This window comes from Myotis nattereri (genome assembly GCF_964212035.1).
Source record: "Myotis nattereri genome assembly, chromosome: 18".
NCBI lineage: Eukaryota > Metazoa > Chordata > Mammalia > Chiroptera > Vespertilionidae > Myotis > Myotis nattereri.
The window spans coordinates 37,551,575-37,566,182 of NC_138093.1; the positions used below are offsets into that span (position 1 = coordinate 37,551,575).

At 48.4% G+C, this 14,608-nt stretch overlaps 1 protein-coding gene across 1 annotated transcript; it reads right to left on the minus strand.

Moving 5' to 3' along the window:
• Positions 1–3,808: 3,808 nt before the first annotated feature.
• LOC308534337 (antigen-presenting glycoprotein CD1d-like) lies at positions 3,809–8,824 on the minus strand. The gene is made up of 6 exons (XM_081112819.1): positions 8,739–8,824; positions 8,181–8,486; positions 7,621–7,899; positions 6,857–7,135; positions 5,803–5,899; positions 3,809–5,692 (listed from the first exon to the last, which is right to left on the minus strand). Exons 1-6 carry the CDS (start codon positions 8,797–8,799, stop codon positions 5,671–5,673), a joined length of 1,044 nt encoding a protein of 347 aa, XP_080968945.1. The 5' UTR covers positions 8,800–8,824; the 3' UTR covers positions 3,809–5,670.
• Between the last annotated feature and the right edge of the window lie 5,784 nt (positions 8,825–14,608).

Consider the following 14,608-nt stretch of genomic DNA (forward strand, 5'->3'; position numbering starts at 1 on the left):
TCAGCAGAGTTCTATGAAGAGATATTTCTATTATTTTCCAGTAGGTGGCACTGAATCACAAGTTTTTTAGTTCTGTGAAATTCCCAAGCTGACCTCTGCAGCTGCCTTTATAGTATGGCTGCAAAGTTGGGGGGTGAAGTTTGTGTTTCCCTCTCAGTATTGGCAACCCCAGATTGCCACAGGGCCAACCCCAATACGTCCCACTCAGGGATCAGTCACAGAGATACATAACAATCCTGCATAGCAGTTCTCAGGTTTGCAGATAATGTGCTCCACATCCCAGCACCAAGCGCAAGGGGAGACAATTTGGGGGAGTCTACGTGACAGCAGGGCTCTGTGGCTCCATTTCTTAGTTTGGATCACCAACTGCCTGCTGATAAATTCCTTCCGACAACCTCACAAGAACCTCTGCGCTTCGTCCTTGCCCAAGCCTCTCAGCATCTACAGTTTGCACCACTCACTCCATGAGGAGTGCCCTCCCGAGATTCTCTGCACCTCACAGCCAAGGGAGCGCCAGCTACAGCCAGCTCCTCCCCTCTCTGGGCCAAGCTGCGCAGCTGCATCCATGGCCCTCCTAGCTCTCCTCCCTTCTTGCCTCCCCTGATTGCTCCCATTTGCCCACCTTTGGGTGCTTCAATGCATGGATCTCTCAGACATGCCTGTGTTGTGAGCAAGGAGCCCTTTGTTGAGTGATAGCTGATCAACTTGTTGAAATTTCATGGGGAGAAACAAAGGGGATGTCTCACACCACCATTCCTCTGACATCCTGGTGTGTCATGTTTTTTTAATTAAATCTTTATTGTTCAGATTATTACATTTTTTCCTCTTTTTTCCCCCCATAACTCCCCACCACCCAGTTCCCGCCCCACCCTCCGCCCTCACTCCCCACCCACTGTCCTCATCCATAGGTGCACGATTTTTCTCCAGTCTCTTCCCGCATGTCCCAAACCCCTTTCCCCCCCAGGAATAGTCAGTCCAGTCCCTTTCTATGTCCCTGATTCTATTATAATCACCAGTTCATTCTGTTCATCAGATTATTTATTCACTTGATTTTTAGATTCACTTGTTGATAGATGCATATTTGTTGTTCATAATTTGTATCTTTACCTTTTTCTTCTTCTTCCTCTTCTTAAAGGATACCTTTCAGCATTTCATATAATACTGGTTTAGTAGTGATGAACTCCTTTAGCTTTTCCTTATCTGTGAAGCTCTTTATCTGACCTTCAATTCTGAATGATAGCTTTGCTGGATAAAGTAATCTTGGTTATAGGTTCTTGGTATTCATCACTTTGAATATTTCTTGCCACTCCCTTCTGGCCTGCAAAGTTTCTGTTGAGAAATCAGCTGACAGTTGTATGGGTACTCCCTTGTAGATAACTGTCTTTTTCTTGCTGCTTTTAAGATTCTCTCTTTGTCTTTTGCTCTTGGCATTTTAATTATGATGTGTCTTGGTGTGGTCCTCTTTGGAATCCTTTTGTTTGGGGTTCTCTGCGCTTCTTGGACCTGTAAGTCTATTTCTTTCACCAGGTGGGGGAAGTTTTCTGTCATTATGTCTTCAAATAGGTTTTCAATAGCTTGCTCTCTCTCATCTTCTGGCACCCCTGTAATTTGGATGTTGGTACGCTTGAAGCTGTCCCAGAGGCTCCTTACACTATTTTCGGATTCTTTTTTCATTTTGCTTTTCTGGTTGGGTGTTTTTTGCTTCTTCGTATTTCAAATCTTTGCCTTGATTCTTGCGGTCCTCTGGTCTGCTGTTGGGAGTCTGTATAATATTCTTTATTTCAGTCATTGTATTCTTAATTCCTAGCTGGTTCTTTATCACAACATCGAGGGTCTCATTAGATTTCTTGAGGATCTCATTAAGTTTATCAGCGGCTTCTAGACAGTTTTTGAGAGACTTAAAAGTGTGGTTTTGAGCTCTATATTCATTTCTGTCATTTCTGTCCTGTTTCTTTGTCTCGGCATTTTTTATGCTTTCTTGGTGCACCCCCTAGTGGTCTTTGTGTACAGTCTTGTTGTAGTTAAGCCTTGATTGTTGTAGGTATTACTGCGGGGGATTTGGCCTCCAGGCCAACTGGCTGTGAGAATCAGCTGTGTCTGCAATGAGAGAACTTCTGTCCTCTGGGGAGGTGCTAATCTAGCCTTTGCCTGAGGCTATCCGGCAAATGCCTCTGTGCAAGGCTTGGGCCAGGCGGGTTGCACGGGATCAACAAGGCAGGTGGAGCGAGCAGTTATGGCTGCTCTCAGTCCCGTCCCCAGAGTCTCTGCCTCTCAGAGTCCCAGCAACCGCAGCAAACCTCGGAGAGAAAGCTGCCCTCAAGTTCCGACTGATGCCAGACAGTCCCACTTCTCCTGTTTGAGTCTGGGTCCCTAGAGACTCGCCCAGAACTGGAGCTCAGAGCCTGAGACTCCCTCCCGATTGAAACAGAAAACTGCACCTTCAGCCGCCAGCCCACTCCGCACGCACTCCGCACCTTTGTATTTTCTGCACTGCACCTCCTCTGAGTCTCGGTATGCTGTTCTCTTTCCTTCTAGTTGAAGAATTTCCGCTCAGCCAGCCTTCCTGTGGTTCTGGGTGATGTCCGTTCGGTATTTTACTTGTATTTTTGAAGTGGTTGTGCGAGGCAGCTAACTCCAGTGTTTACCTATGCCGCCATCTTGGTTCTCCTCTGTCCTAGTGTGTCATTTAAAGTTGCTATTTCCTTATTGATTTTTTTTGGGGGGGAGGGGGGTCTGGAAGATCGATCCATTATATTAAGAGGGCTGCCTCAGCTGGTCTTGCTCAGTGGATAGAGCATCGGCCTGGAGACTGAAGAGTCCCAGGTTTGATAATGGTCAAAGACATTTTCCGGGGTTGCAGGTTGAATCCCAGTAGGGGGTGTTCAGGACGGAGCCAATCAGTGATTCTCTCTCATCATTGATGTTTCTATCTCTCCCTCTCCCTTCCTCTCTAAAATCAATAGAGATAGACATAGAGATAGAGATAGAGATAGACATAATTTTTTTAAGAGGGCTATGAAAAGGTCCTTGCCAGGTTTAGGCTACAAAGTCAGCCAAGTGTCCATGAGCTCTGGTTGTTAGATTTCTAACATATGAGTTGGGGGGTACACAAACATTTAATCAGTAGGCCAGCTGAGGCAGTATGACAAAACACAGTATGACCTGCCATGTAGTAGCTGGTGACTGCAGGAGAGCCCCTTCTTCCTGCAAGGTCTCTCCAGGACTCTCTAATGTAAAAGCTGAACATTGTGCTGACTTTAAAGGAGAAATAATGAGGAATTCCATCCATTATCACTGAGCACATAAAGATCAATTTAGAACTTATAGCAATAAATTTGAGTTTCAATAAAGTAACTAACAGCACAGCACTCAATGAGGAACATGATATTCATACATAGAATATTAACCTATTTTAAAATAAATTTCCTGAGATGATAGGAACTGACTATTTGAAAAAAGAGGACAAAATTTTCTGGATAAACGTTTACTTTCCAAATAAATCAAAATTGCTTAAAAACGAACCAGAGCCGCTGTAAATTCAGGCTGAAGCATTTCCAAAAAGATTTTAGATGAGCCTGGGAATGGAAAAGCCCAGTGAGATACATTCGCAAACTTGACGCTGCTTGAGGAAACCAAGCTGAAGAGCATCTCCCAAGGGCAGTGTGGCACCAAAAACAGTAACAGGTCACACGTTTCTGAAGGCATTGTAGCTTGCCACACATTTCACACATTTGTCTAGGAGACAAGTCTGTGAGAAAGTCTGTCTTTGTCCATCTGAGCTGCTATCACAAAATAACACAGACTGGGTGACTTATAAGCAATAGAAATTTATTTTTCACAGATTGGAGGCTGGGAAGACCAATATCGAGGGGCCAGAAGATTCAGGGTTTGATGAGGGCCCACTGCCTGCATCCTAGATGGCATCTTCTGCTGTCTTCACATGATGAAGGGACCTCTTTTCTAACAGCACTAATTCCATTTGAGAGCTCAGACCTCATGACTTAATCACCTCCCAGAGGCCCCACCTTCTAATACCCAGCACCTTGGTTATTAGATTTCTAACATATGAATCAGGGTGTACACAAACATATAATCAGTAGCGTAATCAAGACAGACATTATTAGCCCCAATGGGCACAGGAGGAAACTGAGTCAGAGGCTAGAACTCCAGTCTCCTGATCCAGTGCACTTGCTGGTTCACCTAACCGCCTCGCTAAGTCCTGCTTCAAGTTCTCCTCGTCCACGAAGCCTTCCTTGACTAACCCAAGCCAAAATTCTCACTAGGCAACCTGAGAAATTTGTTGCACAGCATTACACATGTCTAAGAACAGTGGTTCTCTAACTTTAGCTGAATATCAGCATTACCTGAGGGCTTGTTAACACACAGACAACTGGGCCTCACTCCCAAGGTTTCTCATTCAGTAGTTCTGGAGTGGGGCCCAAAATAACTCACAAGTTCCCAGGTGATGCCGAGGCCGCTCGTCAGGAAAACACAATTTGGGAACCATCGGTTCAGAAGCCAGCAGGTTCTTCACCTGCATTCTAGGTTTGACCTGCGGGTCTAGCAGAGAAGAAGCCAAATCTTAATTTCCTCAAGCAAAGACTCTTCAAAAGGGTAGCCTCTCTTTTTCTGGATGTTCAGAGCCCTGGAGTGCCTAGAGGCGACTTTCCTGAGAGCCAACCGATCATTTTAACTTGGCCTTTTCATTTCTTGGCTCCAGAAAGGTCTGCTGTTCCTCTTAGCTTCCTGTTACCTCCTGTCTAAGAACCAAGAAGGTAGCTAGACCGGCATCACTACACCTCAGGCTTGCCCGGGTATGCTCAGCCCCTTTCGTGCATTGTCTCAATAGCTAGAAGTAAGAGAGCCTGTTTGGGGGAGTCTCTTCATGCCTGCCTCCTCCAGTCCGAATAAAATGACTGCCCAGTGGTGAGAAATGTCCCTCCCCAGAGTAGTTTTTTCCATATGATACACATACACTAGGATTTCTCCTCTCTTCATCAAGTTACATAAAAGCTTGAGATACCTCTGTTTCTTTGACCTAACTTTCTTTTTAAAGATGAAATATCCCTGTATAAATCCAAATGCACAATAGAAATTATGTCCTCAAACTGCCAATATTGACATTCACCACAAGCTTTCCCAAAAGATACAAACTGAAAGCCCCCCAAATTGTTGTTAACTAGCAGAGGTGTATTTGGGGTTCCACACCCTAAATTGTGTAAAAGTTTGAGTCACTATTTTAATATCAAGTACGCTCACATGAAAATCCAGACTTCTGCTTTTCTTGAAAAATGTAGGTCACAGCCAACCCAGGGTCTGACTTCCTATTTGACAACAATCAGCTGGACCTGCTTCCCCTGGACAGGACAAGGGCTTTCCAGGTCTCTGCAGGCTCCAGCGTTTAAACAATGGCCACAGGTGCCCTTGAATCTACCCTTCTCTGCTTGTCCCTGGTAGGTATCTGAGTTTGCACTTCTGTTCTTAAGAACCACGTGAGCTTCTAAACAGGCGGATGCTTAAATTCTCTTAAAGGAGTCAAGGGGCGTGATGAGAGCTGTCTTGTGATTGTTCTCTGCTTCCTCGAGGCACCTCTCTTTCATCCTCAATTCCTGGGTACCGAAGTCCTGGGAACCTGAGATCCTGAGATCCAGACAGGTGTGGCGAGGACAGTCATAGGATGTCTTCATAAGACCTGTGAGAGAACAGCCAGGGAGAGACCATTCAGAAACGTGGAAGAGGGGAGGGAAGGAAGAGGGAATGGGGACAAAGGCTGAGGAAAGGAGATGGAAAAAGAAGACTCACCTGCGGTTTCTAAGCCAGAAGGTTACGCCCCCGCCTACCAGAAGGAGGGATGCCAGGACTGCTGCGACGATCCAGCCCACCGGCACATGACTCCCCTCTGCTTCAGGAACACAGGAGTTTCTCAGCCCCGGGATTCCTCCCTAGCTCAAGCCACCTGGTCTCAGCACATGTGAGGGTGCCAGGTGCTTATTTCCTCTCCCATTTAAAGCTGTCACTTCTGTCCCAGCCAGTGTGGCTCAGTGGTTGAGCATCGACCTATGAACCAGGTCACTGTTTGATTCCCGGTCAGAGCACAGGCCCGGGTTTGATCCCCAGTGTGGGGTGTGCAGGAGGCAGCCAATCAATGATTCTCTCCCATTATTGATATTTCTATCTCTCTCTCCCTTCCTCTCTGAAATCAATATATATATACACATGTTTTTTATTAAAACAATAAAAGTGGCCTCTTCTATTCCCCTGAAGTTTGGAGGGCCCAGCTTTCCTCAGGGCCTGGGCATCCGTAATCCAGTCCATTTCAGCTTATATAGCACAGCACACAGGGGAAGGGCAGTAATTCCTCAGCGAGGCAGTCCTGAGTCTAAGCCCAGCTTTCCTCTTTTGAACAATGCGGCTGTGCACAGTAATTTGACCTAGCTGAGCCTCAGGTTCTCATCTATAAAGTGAGAATAATACTTGCCTCAGAGGAGAGGTGACTGGATGGCACGCTGTGTGCTCAGCCGGAGAACCACAGCTCCCTGTGTACCCTGCCTTCTCCTGCTCCCATCCCCTCTCCTGAGGAATAAGTCTCCCTGGGATTCTCCATGTGCCGCCTACTTCTGAAACTGGGAGCCTTTTAGTCTCACTTTTCTTCATATGGAACGTCCTGCCTCAGTGCCTTTTGAGTTGAGATCTTCATTCCCCTCTGTCCTGTACCCGATCCCCTCCTTCTGTCCGTCCTGGTCAGGGCCTCATCTCTGAAACCCCTCTGTCGGGCATCAGTCCACTCCCACCCTTCCCTGTCCCTCCCTCTGAGCTTCAGAACCACATTCCCTCCCCGCGGGGCCCTAGTTCTCACCCCAGTAGAGGACGATGTCCTGGCCTCCGAGGCTGCTGTGTCTCACTCGGCAGGTCAGGCCGGCTGCCTCCCCAGCCGCCACGTCCAGGGTCACTCGGAGATACCAGGTCCCGTCAGCATTGGGCAGGACGTCCCCTTGCTGAGCGCCCGGCTGCTCCTGCTGCCCCCGCATCCACCTCACCCACACAGGCTCTGGGTAGAATCCTGAGACGTGGCACACCAGCAGCAGACGGCCAGGGCCAGGAGGGGGGCCACTGGACAGCCAGGCCTCGGGCCTCACTGTGTCCAACAAGGGAGTGGGGCCTCTGCATTAGAGGCTCCGGCCCCGTGGCTGACTCAGGCAGCCCACAGTCCCCCCGCAGGAAACGAAGGCTCCCGTCACGTCATCCATTTGTGCTAGCGTCTCCCTGACCCAGTCTCCTGTAAACGCCCCTGCCTACTCTCCTAGAGCGCCCTGTGCTCAGCTGTAACATATCCAAGTGTCACACACTGCTTTACTGCTTGTCGTCCCATCCTCCCCCTCAAGCAGAGATCCTGTTTGACCCCAGTGCTTATTTAACTGAACTCACAAACCCAAAGGTTGCTCAGTGAATACTATGGAGTGAATAATGCCCTCAGGCCTTAGGCATCCCCTCCTGAGCCTTTCTCTTCCCAGGCACAAAGGAATGGAAACCCTAGAATGGAAACCCCAGATGGATCCCCACAGAGGAGGGATTGGGGGCTGGACGAGGGGGGGAAAAGGGGGGGGAGACACACAGGCTGACCTTGCTTCTCCAGATCCTGCTGTCCTGCTTCAAGGAGGCCTGTGACTAATTTGGGGCAAATGTCACTGAGGAGCCACTGTACTATGTTCCTGGCATATTGGTCCTTGTTGAGCTCATTGCTGACAACCTCGGCCCAATGTGGGGCATCGGGGGCTGGCACCCAAGAAGTTCCCTGGAAACTCAATATATCGCTTCCTTGAAATGCCGAGTGTAAGAAGCTTTTTAGGGGGCTTCCAGGGTGCACCTCACACCCAGCGGACATCTGGACCTCAAAGGGATCTGAGGAGAGGAAGGGACGGAGATCAAACGGTTTAACAGGTGGGAACAACCGAAGAGGACATGGATGTGAGGGCTATACCACCCAAAGCTCCGGGAAATGGGAGGGGGTGACCCAGGGCAGGAGGAACCAGGGATATTTTGGGGTGTCAGTGGCTGGGACCTTCCTGGCAGGAGTGGAAATGAGACCATCCCAGCCAGTGAGGCCATAGTCTCCCAGCTGGGCTCCTGCCTCTGCTGTCTCCCCGGGGTTCAGCTGCCCGGGGACCCATCCCTCAGCTCACACTCCAAGTGCAGCATTTTGGCGAATCCCCGGACTTCCCTGGTGAAGCTTCTCCGGTACACCCAGAACACTTGCTGCAGCTGCTCCCACTGATGGTCGCTTAACTTGCCCCGGGACCAGGGCCTCAGAAAGCTGATGGAGGAGCCATTGCTCCAAGCGTGGGTCTGCAGCGCCCCCAGCCAGGCGGAGCCATCCGTGCGCGTCCAGCTGCTGTTGGCAAAGGAGGAGATCTGCAGGCCAAGGAGGCGGGCGCCGCTTGGAGGCGCGGCCAGAAAGTGCGGATCCGAGAGGCCGGGCGGGCGCAGAGCTTAAGGAGAAGGAAGATAACAAATAAAACTGATGGCCTTGGGCAGGAGGGGTGGTGTCGTCCCGGTTCCCCGGGACCCGGGAGCTGAGGCCAGGAGCCCCAAGCTCTCAGCACAGGTCGCCCGTGAGCTCGCGGCTTAGTTTCCGAGATGCAGGCGCCTCCGTCCGCCCCCTTCATGCATCGCCCCGTTCCCAGCCCAGCTCCCTCTCGCTGACTCCCAGACCCATGCCCAGGCACCCTTGCTCCACTCACCCTCAGGACTTGCCCACATCTGGGGGAGACCCCAGAGCAGCAGAACCGGCCAGCACTCCATGTCGCAGGGCTCCCAGCTCTGGCTCAGACCTTTGGCCCCGCCCCGCCTCCCGCCCCGCCCCGCCCCGCCACTCCCCAGCCCTGCCGCCCCGCCCCGCCCCGCCACTCCCCAGCCCTGCCGCTAAGCGCTGAGCCCTGGGGCGCAGGGCTTTGAAGTGGTGACAGGCCATTTCCATGCCCCGATAGAACAGGACAGGACTCCCACCCTGGCTGGGGTCTGCTTCCAGGCCAGTCAAGGCGCCCCTTCTTCACCTGCCAGACGTTCTGCTCACCATTAGCTGCTTGAGCTGCAAAGAGCTGTCATTGGGGCTCAAGGAATCCTGACAATGTTATGGAGTGTGAGGGACAGAATGACCAGAGCTCCAGACTGATTAAAATTTAGAGCCTTTACTTACTGGCCAGTGTCCGCTCCTCCACTCGGGAAGCCCAAGACAGAAGCGGCCCCGACCATCTGCAGAGTCCAATGTTTAAAGGGGACAACTACATTCGTGTTCAGGTTCCCATAGCAAGCAAAGCCAAGTGACAAAAGCTAATTGTGTAGTTGTAGCCAAGCTACTCATCCTCCTCCTGTTATTCATTTCTGGGTAACTTAAAGGTAAAGACTATTCTTAATTTTGATCTGTTTGTTCTTTTTTTTAAAATTGTTTTATTGCTTAAAGTATTACAAAGAGTATTACATATGTCTCCTCCCCCCCCCCTCCCCCCTTGACAATCCCCTGGATTTCCCTACCCCCCAGTGTCTTATGTCCATTGGTTATGCTTATATGCATGCATACAATCCTTCGGTTGATCTCTTACCCACCTCCCTCCTGCCCCCCAACCCTCCCTGGCCTTCCCGCTGCATTTTGACAATCAGTTTGAGGCAGCGCTGCCTCGGTATCTATTATTGTTCATAAGTTTATAATGGTCTTTATTATCCATAAATGAGTGAGATCATGTGGTATTTTTCCTTCATTGACTGGCTTATTTCACTTAGCATAATGCTCTCCAGTTCCATCCATGCTGTTGCAAATGGTAAGAGTTCCTTCTTTTTACAGCAGCATAATATTCCATCGTGTAGATGTACCACAGGTTTCTAACCCATTCATCTACTGATGGACACTTAGGCTGTTTCCAAATTTTAGCTATGGTGAATTGTGCTGCTATGAACATAAGGGTGCATATATCCTTTCTGATTGGTGTTTCTGTTTTCTTGGGATATATTCCTAGAAGTGGGATCACGGGGTCAAATGGGAGTTCCATTTTTAGTTTTTTGAGGAAACTCCATACTGTCTTCCATAGTGGCTGCACCAGTCTGCATTCCCACCAGCAGTGCATGAGTGTTCCATTTTCTCCACATCCTCTCCAGCACTCCTCATTTGTTGATTTGTTGATGATAGCCAGTCTGACAAGTGTGAGATGGTACTTCATTGTTGTTTTGATTTGCATCTCTCATATGATTAGTGACTTTGAGCATGTTTTCATATGTCTCTTGGCTTTCTGAATGTCCTCTTTGGAAAAGTGTCTTTAGATCCTTTGCCCATTTTTTGATTGGATTGTTTATCTTCCTTTTGTTAGTTGTATGAGTTCCCTATAAATGTTGGAGATTAAACCCTTATCGGTGATAACATTGGCAAATATGTTCTCCCCTGCAGTGGGCTTTCTTGTTGTTTTGTTGATGGTTTCTTTTGCTGTGCAGAAGCTTTTTATTTTGATGTAGTCCCATTTGTTTATTTTCTCTTTAGTTTCCAATGCCCTAGGAGCTGTATCAGTGAAGAAATTGCTTAGGCATATGTCTGAGATTTTGTTGCCTTTGGATTCTTCTAGTATTTTTATGGTTTCCCATCGTACATTTAAGTCCTTTATCCATTTTGAGTTTATTTTTGTGTATGGTGTAAGTTGGTGGTTTAGTTTCGTTTTCTTGCATGTATCTGTCCAGTTTTCTCAACACCATTTATTGAAGAGACTATCTTGACTCCATTGTATGTTCTTGCCTCCTGTGTCAAATATTAATTGAGCATATTGGTTTAGGCCGATTTCTGGGCTCTCTATTCTATTCCATTGATCTATACATCTGTTCTTGTGCCAGTACCAGGCAGTTTTGAGAACAGTGGCATTGTAATACAGCTTGATTTCTGGTATTGAGATCCCACTTACTTTGTTCTTTCTCAGGATTGCTGCAGCTATTCGGGATCTTTTTTTATTCCAGATGAATTTTTGGAGAGTTCGTTCTAGGTCTGTGAAGTATGCAGTTGGTATTTTAATGGGAAGTGAGTTGAATTTATAAATTGCTTTGGTAGTATGGAAATTTTAATGATGTTGATTCTACCAATCCAAGAACATGGGATGTTTTTCCATCTGTTTATGTCTTCCTCTATCTCTTTTTTCAACGTCCTGTAGTTTTCTAAGTAGAGGTCTTTTACCTCTTTAGTTAAGTTTATTCCTAGTTATCTTAATTTTTTTGGTGCGATGGTAAATGGGATTGTTGATCTGTTTGTTCTTTATGGGCCTGCTGCCCAGGAGTGTTGATCTGTGTGTTCTTTGTGGGCCATAGCTCAGGTATGGGAGTTCAGTTCCTAGAAACTTTGCACAGGCTGTCAAGCTGCTGAGGTGGCTAGATAATTAAGCAGGCCTACAAATTTTCCTACTCTGTAACATTCCCCACTGGTTTTACGGGAGAATCAAGTCATTGTTTCTTCTTATTCTTTCCAGTGAGTTCTTAGGACCATTCATTTGACTGCTTGTATTCGGTGTTGAATATAATTCATTAAGCAGTTCAGTATGCACGGGCCGAAAGTTAGTGTTAGTAGTAGGAGTACTAATAGCCCAGCTAAGGCGGTTAGGAGAGTGGTGACCAGGGGGACTAGTAGAAGAGGTTTTCATATCAGTTTCCTTTCAACTTTCTCATTTCCTCTCTATCTTGTAGCCTGTTCCTTAGCTGACTGAGGCTCTCCCTGATAACTCCTGAGTGGTTAGTATAAAAACAACAGGTCTCCTTGTGGGAAACCGCCTATTGTCTTCACTGGCAGAGCAGTGTAGACTGAGAACCAGGAAGGCTGGTGACCTTTGAAGCCCTAGCAAAGGTCAGAGCTGTGCACCACCTCTGTTAATCCAGATAATGGTAGCTGAAGCAACTTACCCACCAGATAGTCATGTAAATCCTTATTGATAAGATAGTCTGTGCGTCACGGGCACTTGCCGGCCTAAGGGCTATACTATGGGTGGATCCCAAACCAACAAAAGGTTGGTGGGGCTTGGACACCAGTGGAAGTCCTTCCTCTTGAGTTGGATTTACCCGCTGGCCCCCCAATATTTCCAAATGATCTCTTGTCTCTTCTCTTTCATTTGTGTGCAGCTCCTCTTTCAGATCCTGAACCCTGAACCACGCGGGACGTGGAGGGAAACATTTACAACATCTCCCCTAGGGCCATGCATAGTCCTCCCTGTTTTAGAAACAACAGGTCGAGCCCTCTCCTATTTTGTAATACTACTTCAGCTAAAGAACTAGGAATCTTCAAGTCTATCTACATTTTGTTCTAATTGAAAGGGCGAGGACTACGCCCTCCATCTTACCCTGGGTCCTCCATTTTTGGGCAGAGCCATGTCCTCGGCAAGGCTTCTTCCCGGAAGCCCAAGCCTCTGCTAGCCACACCCAGGATTTCTCTGGACTAACCAATGAAAATCAAGGGAAGTGCACGCCATCAATATGACCACATCCTGTGTAACGAGACACCGACTTGTGCCTGGCCAATCGGCAGGACCCACAGTCCCCTCTCCAACCCTTACTCCACCCCCCCTATAAAACTCCTCTTCCCATCGGGCTAGCCCTCTCTCTGCCACTGGGCTTACAATTGCATTGGTGGGTGTGGTCGGGGAACCGAACTAGTTCGAAATAAAGGACTCTTTGCTTTTGCATCGGACTCGCTGGCTCCCTGGTGGGCTCTTGGGAATCTTGAAATCTGGGAATAACACTAATGTGCTCAGAACTTGTTCTACTTGGTTGCTGAGGTCCTTAAAATTCTGATTTCCTGTTATGAGAGCTGCTGTTCCCACCCCAGTGGAGCCGGCAACCCCTAAGCTACTACTAAAAGGGAAATCAATACCGGGGCCCATTTTTCTCTGCCTCCAAGCAGACATAATGTTCTCTCCCTCCCTCCCCAGAGTAATAGTATACCTAAGGCAAGATGTGAGTGAGGATGCATAGAGAAGGCTCTCCAGGGGGGATGGGGAGGATGAGAGTCAAGGGGAAAATACAGGGGGTGATACCGGAGATACAGGCAAACCAGGTTCCCTGTACATTGGATGGCCCATTGTTCAGTGGGGTCCTCGAATTCTGCCTTTTTTACTTAAGTTCTGTGAATCCAGTGTCTCTTTCTGGCAACCTTTACAGCCAATGGGGTGCTGAGGATGACAGTGAAGGGCCCAGTCCACCTGGTCTCCCAGTTGAAGGAGAGGTGGTCCAGGCCTGGTCCCAGAGGTTGGTTCTCAGTGAGCCTCTCAGACCAGCTTGTGGTTAAGCCTGGAGCTCAACTGTAAAGCCTGTAAGGACTTCAGGAGGTTATAATTAGAAAGGGATGCTAATATTTCTTCCCCTAGCTTGGGAAGTAGTGGTGGGGGTCGGCCAAACAGAATCTCAAAAGGTGTGAGACCCTTTACATACAGGGTGCAACGGGCCCGGAATAGGGCAAAATGGAGGAGGCTTACCCAGTTTTCGGCAGTCTCTGGTTTTTAGCTTTGTCAGGGTTTCCTTCAAGGTTCGATTCATCTCTCTACCTGTCCAGAGCTCTGAGGTCTATAGATACAGTGTAATTTCCAATTTATACCTAGTATCCTTGCCAATAACTGAGTGATGTGGGCAATGAATGCCGGGCCATTGTCAGACTCCATTGCAACAGGTAGGCCATACCTGGGAACAAGTTCTGAGATTAATTTCTTTACTACTACTTGTGCTGTTCCAGACTTGGTAGGGAAAGCCTCTGGCCATCCTGAGAACGTATGGACAAAAACCAGCAGGTAGCGATATCCTCCCAGACCTGGGGGTAATTCTGTAAAGTCTACTTCCCAATGCTCTCCAGCACTTTTCCCTCTGAGTCTGGTTTCCTCGATTAAATGGGACCGCTTCCCGGGGTTTACCTGTGCACAGATGTGACATTTCCTTGTGATAGCCTTTAAGACCTGAAAGAGTTTAGGAATATAATAATCTAGTTTAGGCAGTTCTACCAGCTTGGGTCCCCCCAGATAAGTACTCTGATGGATCTGGGAAATGAGTTCCTTTCCCAGGGCCTCTGGACCGAGCAGTCTCTGGTCCGGCAATTCTTTCCATCCTCCAGATGTTTTCTTTTGCCTGGAGTCTTTTCCCCAGCGCAGTAGCCTCCTCTGAGTAGACTAGAGTCTCCTCAAAGACCCTTGCAGGGAGGGCTGGTAAAATATGGCGGGACCCCACTGGTTTGGGGGCAACTTCTCTGTCCGTTTTATCTGTGAAAGCGTTTCCCCGTGCCTCCGGGTGTCAGTTGACTGATGTCCTTTGCAGTGTATGACTGTCACCACCTTTGGCATCCAAAGGGCTGCAAGGAGGGTAAGGATTTCTGGGACATTTTTTATTTCCTTCCCTCCTGACATTAGGAGTCCCGTTTCTTGGTATAAGGCCTCATGAACGTGAACAGTGGCAAATGCATACCAGCTGTCTGTGTATATAGTCACTGCCCATCCCTTCCCCTACCGTAGAGCTTGGGTGAGGGCATTAGCTCTGACTTCTGAGCTGATGTCCCACGCCCCAGTGCCTGCGCCCAGATTACCTTGTCAGCTGTCACGACAGCTGCTCCAGCGTACCT